Source organism: Oncorhynchus mykiss, chromosome 9, assembly GCF_013265735.2.
Source record: "Oncorhynchus mykiss isolate Arlee chromosome 9, USDA_OmykA_1.1, whole genome shotgun sequence".
Taxonomy (NCBI): domain Eukaryota; kingdom Metazoa; phylum Chordata; class Actinopteri; order Salmoniformes; family Salmonidae; genus Oncorhynchus; species Oncorhynchus mykiss.
This window is the reverse complement of record NC_048573.1, coordinates 67,782,691-67,800,728: the sequence shown is the minus strand read 5'-3', so window position 1 is coordinate 67,800,728 and position 18,038 is coordinate 67,782,691. Positions and strand designations below refer to the sequence as shown.

Below are 18,038 nucleotides of genomic sequence, written 5' to 3'. Positions count from 1 at the left end.
TTTGGGCCATTCTACATCTAAACTAATGTTGCATATGAATAAAGACCAGATTAAATTGAGAATATATGATCCCTTGATGAGAAAACAGCTGTGCAGCCTGAGGCAAGGAACAGAGCACCACTTTCTTGTTACTTTCTCAAATCATCGGTAGTCTATAGTCACATTATGCTGCCCCTATATGTTTTGATTCTCAGGTTTGTATCATTGACAACTATAGTTGCCAAATAACTCAAAATCTAGCAGACATATAGGACCTGTTTCAAATGATCACTTTTATGCTCAACATAGCTTCTTATTATGCGCACTCGCATGGAGCATAGATAACATAGCACTACAGTAGGCCAACTCATATTCTGTTCTTCTGAAAAAAAATATTAATATCATAATGTTTCTTTAGACCTGACTAAAATATATAATGGATATATTGTGATGGTGTATATTACATTTATTTATTATATATTTTTAAATGTAGATGTTACAAACGCACCCATCAAAGGCTTGTAATGCATGGAGGCCTACAGATGCTAAACATGTTTCATGTTGTTAATTAACAATCAATTACAGTGAGACCGGCAGTCTTTTGCATGACAATGACCGGCTGACAAAATGTCATGACTGCCACAGCCCTAGTTGAGTCATGTCTGCTAACTTTGTTGTCCCTGGGTGTCTTGTCTCCTCCACCCTCTTCCTCCACAGGCATGTTCCTGGCTGACATCATTGAGAAGTACTTCGTATCGCCGACCCTCTTCAGGGTCATCCGATTGGCTCGAATCGGCCGCATCCTGCGTCTGATCAAAGGGGCCAAGGGGATACGGACTTTACTCTTCGCCTTGATGATGTCACTTCCTGCCCTGTTCAACATCGGCCTCCTGCTCTTCCTGGTGATGTTCATCTTCAGCATCTTCGGAATGTCCAACTTCGGCTACGTCAAACACGAGGCCGGGATAGACGACATGTATAACTTTGAGACCTTCGGGAACAGCATGATCTGCTTATTCATGATCACCACGTCTGCAGGCTGGGATGGTCTCTTGCTCCCAATCCTCAACTACCCTCCTGACTGCGACTCAACCATGGAGAACCCAGGTGCACCGTCTACAGGCAACTGCGGCAACCCCTCAGTCGGCATATTTTTCTTTGTGATGTATATCATTATTTCCTTCCTTGTCGTAGTCAATATGTACATCGCCATCATCTTAGAGAATTTCAGTGTAGCGACAGAAGAGAGCGCCGACCCGCTCAGTGAAGACGACTTTGAGACCTTCTATGAAATCTGGGAGAAATTTGACCCCGCCGCTTCCCAGTTCATCACCTTCGCAAAGCTGGGTGACTTCGCAGACACCCTGGAGCACCCTCTCCGCATTCCCAAACCCAACACCATCGAGCTGATCGCCATGGACATGCCCATGGTTAGCGGCGACCGCATCCACTGCCTGGACATCCTGTTTGCCTTCACCAAGCGTGTGCTGGGCGACAGTGGCGAGCTGGACATGCTACGCACGCAGATGGAGGAGCGCTTCGTGCAGGCCAACCCCTCCAAGGTGTCGTACGAGCCCATCACCACGACACTGCGCCGGCGCCAGGAGGACATATCCGCACGCTGCATCCAGAAAGCGTACCGCGCTCACCTCCTCAAACGGGGCTTCATCTGCAAGTACAGGCCCAAGACCAAGCTGGAGAACGGAGGGACCAACAACCAGGAGAAGAAAGAGAGCACAGCCTCCACCGCCTCTCTTCCCTCGTACGACAGCGTGACCAAACCTGACAAGGAGAAACAGGAAGAGAACGAGGGAGAGATGAGAGAGAAGGACAGAAATCAAAAAGATGAGCGGGAATCTAAATTTTAGTCAGGGTTCAGTGACTGTCATTATTACAATACTACACACAGCCAGAAGGGACTCTGAGCCCAATAAACAGACAAATGTATAAAAAATATAATTTGCAAGTTTAAAAAAATGTACGAAAACTACACTTTTTTTTTACAGACTTCAATTTAACACAAAATGAAGGATCGAGATTCGGCGTTGGATAGTTAGGGTCAGTTGAAGCAAAACACAGATGGCGATGTACATGTTGCCCACGATAAGAATTTAGTTAGGACACCATTATTATCACTAAAGGATTTTACTGCCTGATGATAAATGTCTTCTTTATTTCTTGGAAATAATGTGAGGAAGAACGATAATATAAATAATTATCAATAATAACTCAATAATAGTGTGCCCGCCATTGGCATTCTATATATTCAAATATATGTTCAGGATCATCGAAAAGAAGGGGGAAACCTCTGCAAACAAGATGGAGGGAGATTTATTGGCGCAAAAGAGTCTCTGACTGCCAGTACCCTGTGTGGACGAGCCCCTGCAGCGAAATGTCCACCACTATGGGAGCACCTCAGGAGAGGAACGGGACGGAACCTATGTTACAGAACCTTCTAGAACTGTTCTACTACGCAGTCTGACATGGTCTCTGTAACATCCACTTCCTGCACTGTCGTTCTTATCAAGTTTTAAATACGAAGAATGAACGTTTGGAGAAAGAAAGAAAACAGAACAGCAGACAAAGTTTTTACTTTGTCAGTTTGTGCTGAAAATACTTTTATCTTTACATTATTTGAGCAGCAAAAAAAATGAGAACAAATAACATTTAGCCCATGTCACACTGGTCTCTTTTCATCTTCTCTCGCTTAGTTATACTAACATAATGAAAAATACATTTCATACATGGGCTTTCATACTGTCACACTGGGTAGGGGGCACAAGTCAGTGTTTAGACTTGGGCTGAAGAAGGGTGGGGACTCGCTCTGACCGACTGAGTCTCAGATAAATGATTGTGCTCGTTCAATGCATAGATATGACTTGCATGAAGGCATGTTTTCATCAGGAATCATGCATGATGTAATCATAGTCCACGAGACACTAATTATCTTACTACTCTAATGGCTCGACCATACGTTTGAGGCAGTCCACTGGAAAAATGTTTATGAGAAATAGAACTGGAAAATGACTGGTATATATATGACACATATATGTCTATATATACAATATTGACGGAATAAAGTGGTGTGACCTACCGTTCACTATAATGTTGCTTTTCAACTGCCAGACCGATCTTTTTATGACGCCCATTTGGGATTTTAATTGAGTATGTAGTTACACCCTCAGAGGCAAACCTCTATTCTGGCACATTTATGAAAAACACAAAGTAGAATTTGATTAGATTTTCTTCTGAGCGGGACAAGCATAGTTGCTGCTGAGTTCTATCAGGAATATATCTTCAGAATAAGAATGAGGATGCACAGATTTCAAAGACACTTTTCAGACCGTTCTAAAGAAACCTAATCGGGGTCTTATTAAGAGACCCTGGTTTTTACATCAAATGTTCACTACCTTTACCTTTGTTGCTACGGTTACCACCCTTACCTGTGGTCTCCAACCAACTCCCTCTTGTTGTTGTGGCAGTACGAACAGGCAATGTTTGATGCCATATCCTGTATATCCATATCCTGTATATCCATATCCTGTATATCCATATCCTTCACAGATCAATGTCAGTTAAAATTCTATAATTCTCCTCCAATGCTTTGTCTGTCTGCGGACAGGGAAGAGTGAGACATGTATCAGTGGTACTGTAGGGGAGGATGATGGGAGATGTTGAAACAGCTGATATGTTGATGCTTCCATAGATCCTTTCTTCTGTTTTTTATTTGATTCACTTCTGTCCTCTGTCACTCCGTCAGTTCTCTGTTAGACTATCGTTCACTGTGGCCCAGTGGCACGTCGATAGACACTATGAGTTTCCATCTCTGAAGTATGTAGATGTCATCTGATCCAATGCAATCCTTCTCAGAAGAAAGCTTGAATTTCAAGCAGTGAGAATGTATGTGGCATAGTAGTTTGTATCCCAGAGAAAAATCTGCCAATTTTGCCCCTGTAAGTCGCTCTGGATAAAACCGTCTGCTAACTGACCAGATGTAAATGTAAAATGTAGTTCATCTATAAAGCAGCATAGACACATACAAGTGACATAGAAGTATGCGTGTACATAGAGGGGACCATGGAGGGGACCATGGAGGGTACATAGAGGGGACCATGGAGGGTACATATAGGGGACCATGGATGGTACATAGAGGGAACCATGGAGGGTACATAGAGGGGACCATGGAGGGTACATAGAGGGAACCATGGAGGGTACATAGAGGGGGCCGTGGGGGGTACATAGAGGGAACCATGGAGGGTACATAGAGGGAACCATGGAGGGTACATAGAGGGAACCATGGAGGGGACCATGGAGGGTACATAGAGGGGACCGTGGAGGGTACATAGAGGGGACCGTGGAGGGTACATAGAAGGGACCATGGAGGAGACCATGGAGGGTACATAGAGCAGCAGGACATGCTCAGCCACTCCTGGCATGATGTACTAAAGGACTGAAAGACGGTCGGCCATAGAAGGCTTAAGGGTTGTACAGTGGAGAATAAAAATATATCTGATTGGATAGACTTATTCAGGGAGGTGGGGATAGTATAACAAAGGACCAAAGGAGAGACTTAACAGAACCTCTCCTGGACCCTCCACAGTTTCTAGCCTGGCTGCCATGAATGCAAATGATCAGAGAAAGTCAAGATGGCAAGCGGGAGCAGCAGGGAAAATAGTGCTTATGCCTTCAGCAGGAGTGAGTGCTGAAAGTCCCATGTTTGTCAGTATATCATTGCGCTTTGTGGGACCTCTTCAACACTGTGTATAGTGTGTGGATGTTGGACCCAGGCTTGCATCATCATGTCATGTGCTAGCAGGCTATTATTTGATTGGTCACCTAGCTGTCTGTTTGATAAATGAAGAATCTGCCTGGGGATGTAAGGAGGTCAAAGTGACGTGACCTGTCCAACCGTCGTTTCCCACAGATCTTCTCTGTCTCTGCAGAATCAAATTCAATTAGACTTTTATCAGATAGGCCTCGTATGATCAACTCGTATCAAGTCATGATTCATGATTCACAGTAGAATCGTGCCTTTAAGAAAACGTGAGGCAGCTTTGAAGCTACTCAAATGAAACGAGAGCGAGCGCTAGGCTAGGCTGGGCCAAAGAGATGATTTAGATCCCTGTGAGTGACAGGCAGGTGAGACAGGTCGAGACATAACAATAACAGCTCCTCTAAAAGGTGTTTGCAACTTTTTTTCCCCACACAGGAGTGATGTAATGGTCGTTCATCTATACAAACATACAAACAAACGGATGCCTGGTCAGACAACAACATAGTATCTAGGGATGCACCATTGAAGCCATTATGGTGTGTTGAACACTGCCTGTACCTGATATCCCCATGTTTGTCTATTATTACTATCTAGAGGTCTGTTTACAATATAAAGACATGTCTACAGATAATGTCTGTCTGCTTGACTGCTGCACACTTAAAACCAAATGCATTCCCGATTTGATCGATCAATGACGTTACAACCATAAGAGCAAACAATGCCATCCAGTTTCAGCCCGTGCTCATTTTGGATGTCATGTTTTAGATGAATGATGTATCGATCAGTGAATTTACTTGGAGAAATAAAATCAATAAAAATATACATGTATGTGCAGTGCGGGCTATGATGACACAATCACTGAAAAAGAATGAACTTTTTAAAAGAAACTATAAATAATGTACTATATTCTTTTATTTTATCGGCATGCTTTGTTGTGTTTTTTGTAAATACTGAATTTTAAAGAGCTACCACTAATAATCTAAAATGAAACAATAACAGTATAGAACGACTTCCAGATATGCCCTTTGCCATACTTGTTCCTTTTGGGATTTTTTGTTGACACTTTTCACTTTGTTGACGGAAATTGAATGAAATATAGATATTATACAATACACAAAGAAATAGACATCTATACATATATATGTCTATATGTACAGTGCCTCTTTTCCACATATTGTTACGTTACAGCCTTATTCTACAATTGATTACATCGTCCCCCCCATCAGTCTACACACAATACCCCATAATAAAAAAGCAAAAACAGGTTTTTAGAAAATTTAGCTAATTTATTTAAAATAAAAACTTAAATATCACATTTACACAAGTCTTCAGACCCTTTACTCAGTATTTTGTTGAAGCACCTTTGGCAGTGATTACAGCCTTAAATATTTTGGGGTATGATGCTACAAGCTTGGCCCACCTGTATTTGGGGAGTTATTCGCATTCTTCTCTGCAGATCCTCTCAAGCTCTGTCAGTTTGGATGGGGAGCGTCGCTGCACAGCTATTTTCAGGTCTCTCCAGAGATGTTCAATCTGTTTCAAGTCCGGGCTCTGGCTGGGACACTCAAGGACATTCAGAGACTTGTCCCGAAGCCACTTCTGCATTGTCTTGGCTGTGTGCTTAGAGTCGTTGTCCTATTGGAAGGTGAACCTTCACCCCACTCTGAGGTCCTGAGCGCTCTGGTGCAGGTTTTCATCAAGGATCTCTCTGTACTTTGCTCCACTCATCTTTCCCTCAATCCTGACTAGTCTCCCTGTCCCTGTCGCTGCTAAACATGCCCCCTGCATGATGCTGCCACCCCCAAGCTACACCTTAGGGATGGTGCCAGGTTTTCCCCAGACGTGACGCTTCACATTCAGGCCAAAGAGTTCAATCTTGGTTTCATCAGACCAGATAATCTTGTTTCTCATGAGAGTCTGAGAGTCTTTAGGTGCCTTTTGGCAAACTCCAAGTGGGCTGTTATGTGCCTTTTACTGAAGAGTGGTTTCCGTCTGGCCACTCTACCATAAAGGCCTGATTGGTGGAGTGCTGCAGAGATGGTTGTCCTTCTGGAAAGTTCCTCTCCATAGAGGAACTCTCGAGTTCTTGGTCTCCTCCCTGACCAAGGCCCTTCGCCACCGATTGCTCAGTTTGGCCGGGCGGCCAGCTCTAGGAAGAATCTTGGTGGTTCCAAACTTCTTCCATTTAAGAATGGTGGAGGGCACTGTGTTCTTGGGACCTTCAATGCTGCATCATTTTTTTGGTACCCGTCCCCAGATCTGTGCCTTGTCACAATCCTGTCTCTCTACGGACAATTTATTTGACTTTGTAGCTTGGTTTTTGCTCTGACATGCACTGCCAACTGTGGGACCTTATGTACCTTATGGACCTTATGACAGGTATGTGCCTTTCCAAATCATGTCCAATCAATTTAATTTACCACAGTTGAACTCCAATCAAGTTGTAGAAACATCTCAAGGATGATCAATGGAAACAGGATGCACCTGAGCTCAACTTCGAGTCTCATAGCAAAGGGTCGGAATACTTATGTAAATAAGGTATTTTTTTTATTTTTTATAAATGTGCAAAAATTTCGAAGAACCTGTTTTCGCTTTGACATTATGGGGTATATTGTGTGTAGATTGCTGATTTTTTATATATTTTTATTATTATCCATTTTAGAATAAGGCTGTAACGTAACAAAATGTGGAAAAAGTCAAGGGGTCTGAATACTTTCCGAAAGCCCTGTATATACATATTACAAAATAACACTGTTTGTTTGTCACATTTGATTGATGTGTAACACGTTCAGTCTAAAACTGGTTGGTAATTCAGCACCCTACTGTATGTGTTGGGAAATAGCGGATACATTGTCACTGGAGCTGCTGCCATGATATTACCATGATGATGAGAGGTTTATGCTACCAGCACATTTCCCACTGTTTTCTGCAAACTTGTCAAACTTTTTTCAACTGCAATCAATAAACAAACACACACATACACATTCACACAGACACACAGCAATTCAACCTGACTAATCAGTCATTTGTCCAAATTAGATAGTCCGTTGGGTGTGACTGCCTCTTCCAGTGAAGATGGCGTCTATCCCAACCAAGACCTAGTATCTACTCATACATCCACAAGGCCTAAAAGACCTAGTATCTATAGATACATCCAAGGCCTAAAATACCTAGTATCTACCCATGCATCCACAAGCCTAAAAGACATAGTATCTACCCATACATCCACAAGCCTAAAATACCTAGTATCTACCCATGCATCCACAAGCCTAAAAGACCTAGTATCTACCCATACATCCACAAGCCATATTAGGCTTATCTATATACTGTAACCACCCTACACACACTAGGATCTAGTACATCTATCCACATACACAAGATCTGGTCCAATGAATATATCTCTCTCTCTACCCATAAATACAGCCACATGGTCTGGTCCAATCAATATATCTCTCTTTCTACCCATAAATACAGCCACATGGTCTGGTCCAATCAATATATCTCTCTTTCTACCCATAAATACAGCCACATGGTCTGGTCCAATCAATATATCTCTCTTTCTACCCATAAATACAGCCACATGGTCTGGTCCAATCAATATATCTCTATTTCTACCCATAAATACAGCCACATGGTCTGGTCCAATCAATATATCTCTTTCTACCCATAAATACAGCCACACGGTCTGGTCCAATCAATATATCTCTCTCTCTACCCATAAATACAGCCACATGGTCTGGTCCAATCAATCTATTTCTCTCTACCCATAAATACAGCCACATGGTCTGGTCCAATCAATCTATTTCTCTCTACCCATAAATACAGCCTGGTAGGCCTAACTACCCATCTCCATCCATACAGCCACACCATATCAATGCAATTACAGTTCAGCACTTCAATGTCTGATACTTTGTGCTTCAAACATCTCTCACTTTAACTTTGAATGGTTTGTTTCTAATCTAGTGTTATAACTCCACTCATTGGCATGTGCCCTTTTCAGCTTTTTCTGTGTTTTTTTGGAAGATGATGATACCACACTTAAATGTTCAAAACTGTGGAAGGAGGGAATGGGGTGGGGTGTGCGTAAGGGGTGGGGTGGGGTAAATTGAAAAGAATGAAGGACAACGTCTATCAGGGACTCGAGGCTACCTAACAGCATCGTTTGTCCATACGATACGATGAGAGGGGTCAGAACTAATACTGCCGGGGATCAGATTATCTTAACAACTATTAACAAATAACTGCCCTCTTCTCTTCATCCTCTAGATAGACTTTTGATGTTACCTTACAAAACAGCAGTCCAACTCAAAACAGCAATCCAACTCAAAACAGCAATCCAACTCAAAACAGCAATCCAACTCAAAACAGCAATCCAACTCAAAACAGCAATTCAACTCAAAACAGCAATCCAACTCAAAACAGCAATCCAACTCAAAACAGCAATCCAACTCAAAACAGCAATCCAACTCAAAACAGAAATCCAACTCAAAACAGCAATCCAACTCAAAACAACAATCCAACTCAAAACAGCAGTTTCTTGTGTTCATGTGTGTTACCTTGTGAAAAAGCAGCTTGCCTTCTATATCTCTGTTCTTTCCATCTGAAATTTATTTTTGTATCAATATTAAATTAATGACATAATGGGGACTCTTTTTTTTTAGCATGGATTTATTATATACTTTTAAAAATGTTTTGCTGAAAAATAGTTTTTGAAAGTGCTTTTCAAACTGTCGTTTATCATTTGAACGCTGTGATATTAAAGATACATGCAGTATGGTGTTAGTGATACACAACCATTTCGGCTCTTAGTAAGAACTCATGAAAGATTGTCTTCATTTGAACACAAACATTTGTATGACCAATAAAGCAGCCTTCCAGTTACAAGCTGTATTGTCTCTGGGTTCTTTTAACTGGAGATCAGGATTCACAACATCTCTTCTATGGGAAGACTTCTACACTATTGTGATGTATTTAATCAATGGGTTGATATTCTGAATATTTCAGGATATCTACAGTATAGAATACTATAATATTGTGATTCTTCACTCATTTTATTTACAGTAGGCAACATTTAATGCACTTTTGGTGCAAATTTGAATATTAATGTATTTTTATATATATATATATATATATATATATATATATATATATATATATATATATAATATATATTTTTTAGACTTTACAATGTGACAGGAACGATAGCCTAGCACTTAGAATTAGTAAATGGAATTGAATTCTAATTCAATGCCCTACACTCTATCACCCTTCTGTGTGTATTAGCCCATACACTCCTGTGGATGTTATTAGCGTAGGACAACAACACAGGACATGGATCTAGGTGTGGTATACAGTAGCATAGCAGCTAACAGTCCTTTGACTTTCAGCCAGCCCTTTCAGATGGAATGGCTGTATTGAATTTGTTAACAACATCCCCCCCACAGCCATACGACCAAAGACCATGATGTTTGTGAGTCCATCTGTACAGACATGATGCTGCTTCTCTCTGTGGTTCACTGTAAAGAAGCAGTGAGTAGATACTGTAGCCCAATGGTCCGGGATTGTTATCACCACCCCCCCCCCCCTCTCCCCACCTCCTCAAATGGCACCGTAGCTATTCCCAATATTGTGCACTACTTTAGACCAGGGCTTAGCACCCTATGCCCTATATAGTGCACTACACTACTTTAGACCAGGGCTCATCACCCTATGCCCTATATAGTGCACTACAGTACTTTTGACCAGGACTCAGCACCCTATTCCCTATATAGTGCACTACAGTACTTTTGACCAGGGCTCAGCACCCTATTTCCTACATAGTGCACTACTTTTGACCAGAGTTTGCATTCCAAATAGCACCCTATTGCCTATATAAAAGTAGTGCACTATAAAGGGAGTAGTGTGCCTTTTGGGGCGTGATCTGTGTGAACAGGTCTGAAAAACTGGATGCTGGGATATGTTGACCAGGAAGTTTTTCTCATCACCTGAAGGAAGCGGGGAAATACATTTAGGAGGAGATGAAGGATGATGATGACGATGATGGGGTTGTATGTGTCTGATGTAGAAGAGTTAACATCCACACAGACAGTACAGGGCTATTATGCAGGTAGCCTATCAGGCAGCCCAGTGGTTGGGCCAGTAACCGAAAGGAAGCTGATTCGATTACACGAGCCAACAAGTTAAAAATCTGTTGATGTGCCCTGAGCAAGGCACTTAACACTAATTTGCTCCAGGGGTACTCCCTGTATGGGCTAGGGCTGCCTACCGTCCACACACACACACAACACACACACACACACACACACACACACACACACACACACACACACACACACACACACACACACACACACACACACACACACACACACACACACACACACACACACACACACACACACACAGACACACAGACAGACAGACAGACAGACGATTTCCTGGGTTCTGGTAGAACCTCAGCGCTGGGATGAATATCCAACACACTGCGACAGTCCTCGGCAAGACAGAGTACCACAAACTGACAAGACACACAGGTAGTGTGTATGCATGCAAGCACTTATTGAACTGCTGGGTTGAACTATCGCTTGTCCGATCTGATAGTCTGAAAAAATACAATGGGAAATCATTTCTGATCATTTGCATGCCACCCAGGGTCCTCTCCAAACACTGCCATTGTAGAATTGAGAGTGTCCTGAGAGGTTGCATCACGGACTGGTACGGAAGATGCTCCGTCCACGACTGCAAGGTGCATCAACTGACTGCAAGGTGCACACACACACACAAAGAGTGACTCCATCTGCACAGCACAGGGAAACAATCAGAGCACTTGGACATTGCCACAGCACTAGGACATTACCACAACACTGGGACATTACCACAACACTGGGACATTAGAATAGCACTGGGAAATTAGAATAGCAGTGGGACATTACCACAGCACTGGGACATAACCACAACACTGGGACATTAGAATAGCACTGGGACATTACCACAACACTGGGACATTAGAATAGCACTGGGACGTTACCACAACACTGGGACATTACCACAACACTGGGACATTAGAATAACACTGGGACGTTACCACAACACTGGGATTACCACAGCACTGGGACATTAGAATAGCACTAGGACATTACCACAACACTGGGACATTAGAATAGCACTGGGACGTTACCACAACACTGGGATTACCACAGCACTGGGATATTAGAATAGCACTAGGACATTACCACAACACTGGGACATTAGAATAGCACTGGGACGTTACCACAACACTGGGATTACCACAGCACTGGGACATTACCACAACATTGGGACATTATCACAGCACTGGGACATTAGAATAGCACTGGGACATTAGAACTGGGACATTCGAATAGCACTGGGACATTAGAATAGTACTGGGACATTACTATAGCACTGGGACATTATAACTGGGACATTAGAATAGTACTGGGACATTAGAATAGCACTGGGACTTTACTATAGCACTGGGACATTACCACAGCACTGGGACATTACCACAGCACTTGGACATTACCACAGCACTGGGACATTATCACAGCACTGGGACATTACTATGCACTGAGACATTAGAATAGCACTGGGACATTAGAACTGGGACATTAGAATATCACTGGGACATTACTATAGCATTGGGACATTAGAATAGCACTGGAACATTACTATAGCACTGGGACATTAGAATAGCACTAGGACATAACTATAGCACTGGGACATTATCACAGCACTGGGAAATTACTATGCACTGATACATTAGAATAGCACTGGGACATTAGAACTGGGACATTAGAATAATACTGGGACATTAGAATAGCACTGGGACATTACTATAGCACTGGGACAGTAGAATAGCACTGGGACAGTAGAATAGCACTGGGACAGTAGAATAGCACTGGGACATTAGAATAGCACTAGGACATTATTATAGCACTGGAACATTAGAATAGCACTGGGACATTACAATAGCACTGGGACATTAGAATAGCACTGGGACATTACCACAACACTGGGACATTGGAATAGCACTGGGACATTAGAATAGCACTAGGACATTACTATAGCACTGGGACATTAGATTAGCACTGGGACATTAGAATAGCACTGAGATATTAGAATAGCAGTTGGGACATTACTATAGCATTGGGACATTAGAATAGCCCTGGGACATGCCTATAGCACTGGGACATTAGAATAGCACTGGGACTTTACTTTAGCACTGGGACATTACTATAGCACTGGGACAGTAGAATAGCACTGGGACAGTAGAATAGCACTGGGACAGTAGAATAGCAATGGGACAGTAGAATAGCACTGGGACATTAGAATAGCACTAGGACATTATTATAGCACAGGGACATTAGAATAGCACTGTGACATTAGAATAGCACTGGGACATTACCACAACACTGGGACATTGGAATAGCACTGGGACATTAGAATAGCACTAGGACATTACTATAGCACTGGGACATTAGAATAGCACTGGGACATTACCACAACACTGGGACATTGGAATAGCACTGGGACATTAGAATAGCACTAGGACATTACTATAGCACTGGGACATTAGAATAGCACTAGGACATTATTATAGCACTGGGACATTAGAATAGCACTAGGACATTATTATAGCACTGGGACATTAGAATAGCTCTGGGACATAAGAATCTAAATAGGACATTACTATAGCACTGGGACATTAGAATAGCACTGGGATATTAGAATAGCACTGGGACATTAGAATAGCACTGGGACATTAGAATAGCACCAGGACATTACCACAACACTGGGACATTACCACAACATTGGGACATTATCACAACACTGGGACATTAGAATAACACTGGGACATTACCACAACACTGGGACATTAGAATAACACTGGGACGTTACCACAACACTGGGATTACCACAGCACTGGGACATTAGAATAGCACTAGGACATTACCACAACACTGGGACATTAGAATAGCACTGGGACGTTACCACAACACTGGGATTACCACAGCACTGGGACATTAGAATAGCACTAGGACATTACCACAACACTGGGACATTAGAATAGCACTGGGACGTTACCACAACACTGGGATTACCACAGCACTGGGACATTACCACAACATTGGGACATTATCACAGCACTGGGACATTAGAATAGCACTGGGACATTAGAACTGGGACATTCGAATAGCACTGGGACATTAGAATAGTACTGGGACATTACTATAGCACTGGGACATTATAACTGGGACATTAGAATAGTACTGGGACATTAGAATAGCACTGGGACTTTACTATAGCACTGGGACATTACCACAGCACTGGGACATTACCACAGTTTTTGGACATTACCACAGCACTGGGACATTATCACAGCACTGGGACATTACTATGCACTGAGACATTAGAATAGCACTGGGACATTAGAACTGGGACATTAGAATATCACTGGGACATTACTATAGCATTGGGACATTAGAATAGCACTGGAACATTACTATAGCACTGGGACATTAGAATAGCACTAGGACATAACTATAGCACTGGGACATTATCACAGCACTGGGAAATTACTATGCACTGATACATTAGAATAGCACTGGGACATTAGAACTGGGACATTAGAATAATACTGGGACATTAGAATAGCACTGGGACATTACTATAGCACTGGGACATTACTATAGCACTGGGACAGTAGAATAGCACTGGGACAGTAGAATAGCACTGGGACAGTAGAATAGCACTGGGACATTAGAATAGCACTAGGACATTATTATAGCCCTGGAACATTAGAATAGCACTGGGACATTACAATAGCACTGGGACATTAGAATAGCACTGGGACATTACCACAACACTGGGACATTGGAATAGCACTGGGACATTAGAATAGCACTAGGACATTACTATAGCACTGGGACATTAGATTAGCACTGGGACATTAGAATAGCACTGAGATATTAGAATAGCAGTTGGGACATTACTATAGCATTGGGACATTAGAATAGCCCTGGGACATGCCTATAGCACTGGGACATTAGAATAGCACTGGGACTTTACTTTAGCACTGGGACATTACTATAGCACTGGGATAGTAGAATAGCACTGGGACAGTAGAATAGCACTGGGACAGTAGAATAGCAATGGGACAGTAGAATAGCACTGGGACATTAGAATAGCACTAGGACATTATTATAGCACTGGGACATTAGAATAGCACTGGGACATTACAATAGCACTGGGACATTAGAATAGCACTGGGACATTACCACAACACTGGGACATTGGAATAGCACTGGGACATTAGAATAGCACTAGGACATTACTATAGCACTGGGACATTAGAATTGCACTGGGACATTACCACAACACTGGGACATTGGAATAGCACTGGGACATTAGAATAGCACTAGGACATTACTATAGCACTGGGACATTAGAATAGCACTAGGACATTATTATAGCACTGGGACATTAGAATAGCACTAGGACATTATTATAGCACTGGGACATTAGAATAGCTCTGGGACATAAGAATCTAAATAGGACATTACTATAGCACTGGGACATTAGAATAGCACTGGGATATTCGAATAGCACTGGGACATTAGAATAGCACTGGGACATTAGAATAGCACTAGGACATTACCACAACACTGGGACATTAGAATAACACTGGGACATTACCACAACACTGGGACATTGGAATAGCACTAGGACATTACTATAGCACTGGGACATTAGAATAGCACTGGGACAGTAGAATAGCACTGGGACATTAGAATAGCACTGGGACATTAGAATAGCACTAGGACATTATTATAGCACTGGGACATTAGAATAGCACTATGACATTACTATAGCACTGGGACATTAGAATCTAACTAGGACATTACTATAGCACTGCGACATTAGAATAGCACTGGGATATTAGAATAGCACTGGGACATTACCACAACACTGGGACATTGGAATAGCACTGGGACATTATCACAGCACTGGGACATAACTATAGCACTGGGACATTACTATAGCACTGGGACATTAGAATAGCACTAGGACATAACTATGGCACTGGGACATTTGAATAGCACTAGGACATTTCAAAGCACTGGGACATTAGAATAGCACTGGGACATTAGAATAACACTGGGACATTACCACAACACTGGGACATTGGAATAGCACTGGGACATTATCACAGCACTGGGACATAACTGTAGCACTGGGACATTACTATAGCACTGGGACATTAGAATAGCACTAGGACATAACTATGGCACTGGGACATTTGAATAGCACTAGGACATTTCTATAGCACTGGGACATTAGAATAGCACTGGGACATTAGAATAGCACTAGGACATTGCTATTCTAATAGTTTGTTGGTGAAGTGGGCACCAAGGAACTTGAAGCTCTCAACCTGCTCCACTTCAGCGACATTAGAATAGCACTGGGATATTAGAATAGCACTGGGACATTACCACAACACTGGGACATTGGAATAGCACTGGGACATTATCACAGCACTGGGACATAACTATAGCACTGGGACATTACTATAGCAGTGGGACATTAGAATAGCACTAGGACATAACTATGGCACTGGGACATTGGAATAGCACTGGGACATTATCACAGCACTGGGACATAACTATAGCACTGGGACATTACTATAGCACTGGGACATTAGAATAGCAGTGGGACATTACCACAGCACTGGGACATAACCACAACACTGGGACATTAGAATAGCACTGGGAAATTAGAATAGCAGTGGGACATTACCACAGCACTGGGACATAACCACAACACTGGGACATTAGAATAGCACTGGGACATTACCACAACACTGGGACATTAGAATAGCACTGGGACGTTACCACAACACTGGGACATTACCACAACACTGGGACATTAGAATAACACTGGGACGTTACCACAACACTGGGATTACCACAGCACTGGGACATTAGAATAGCACTAGGACATTACCACAACACTGGGACATTAGAATAGCACTGGGACGTTACCACAACACTGGGATTACCACAGCACTGGGATATTAGAATAGCACTAGGACATTACCACAACACTGGGACATTAGAATAGCACTGGGACGTTACCACAACACTGGGATTACCACAGCACTGGGACATTACCACAACATTGGGACATTATCACAGCACTGGGACATTAGAATAGCACTGGGACATTAGAACTGGGACATTCGAATAGCACTGGGACATTAGAATAGTACTGGGACATTACTATAGCACTGGGACATTATAACTGGGACATTAGAATAGTACTGGGACATTAGAATAGCACTGGGACTTTACTATAGCACTGGGACATTACCACAGCACTGGGACATTACCACAGCACTTGGACATTACCACAGCACTGGGACATTATCACAGCACTGGGACATTACTATGCACTGAGACATTAGAATAGCACTGGGACATTAGAACTGGGACATTAGAATATCACTGGGACATTACTATAGCATTGGGACATTAGAATAGCACTGGAACATTACTATAGCACTGGGACATTAGAATAGCACTAGGACATAACTATAGCACTGGGACATTATCACAGCACTGGGAAATTACTATGCACTGATACATTAGAATAGCACTGGGACATTAGAACTGGGACATTAGAATAATACTGGGACATTAGAATAGCACTGGGACATTACTATAGCACTGGGACAGTAGAATAGCACTGGGACAGTAGAATAGCACTGGGACAGTAGAATAGCACTGGGACATTAGAATAGCACTAGGACATTATTATAGCACTGGAACATTAGAATAGCACTGGGACATTACAATAGCACTGGGACATTAGAATAGCACTGGGACATTACCACAACACTGGGACATTGGAATAGCACTGGGACATTAGAATAGCACTAGGACATTACTATAGCACTGGGACATTAGATTAGCACTGGGACATTAGAATAGCACTGAGATATTAGAATAGCAGTTGGGACATTACTATAGCATTGGGACATTAGAATAGCCCTGGGACATGCCTATAGCACTGGGACATTAGAATAGCACTGGGACTTTACTTTAGCACTGGGACATTACTATAGCACTGGGACAGTAGAATAGCACTGGGACAGTAGAATAGCACTGGGACAGTAGAATAGCAATGGGACAGTAGAATAGCACTGGGACATTAGAATAGCACTAGGACATTATTATAGCACAGGGACATTAGAATAGCACTGTGA

General features: G+C 42.4%; 1 protein-coding gene across 7 annotated transcripts in view; it reads left to right on the top strand.

Moving 5' to 3' along the window:
- Positions 1–5,672, top strand: part of LOC110532733 (sodium channel protein type 8 subunit alpha) — a 108,964-nt gene extending 103,292 nt beyond the window's left edge. For 6 of the 7 annotated variants that reach the window (XM_036988796.1, XM_036988797.1, XM_036988799.1 and 3 more), the window contains one exon: positions 697–5,672. In XM_036988796.1, coding sequence (XP_036844691.1) covers positions 697–1,847 — 1,151 coding nt within the window. In that variant the 3' untranslated portion in view covers positions 1,848–5,672. The remainder of the gene's footprint in view (positions 1–696) is intronic. The other variant, XM_036988798.1, reaches the window with a different exon arrangement.
- The last annotated feature ends 12,366 nt before the right edge of the window (positions 5,673–18,038 follow it).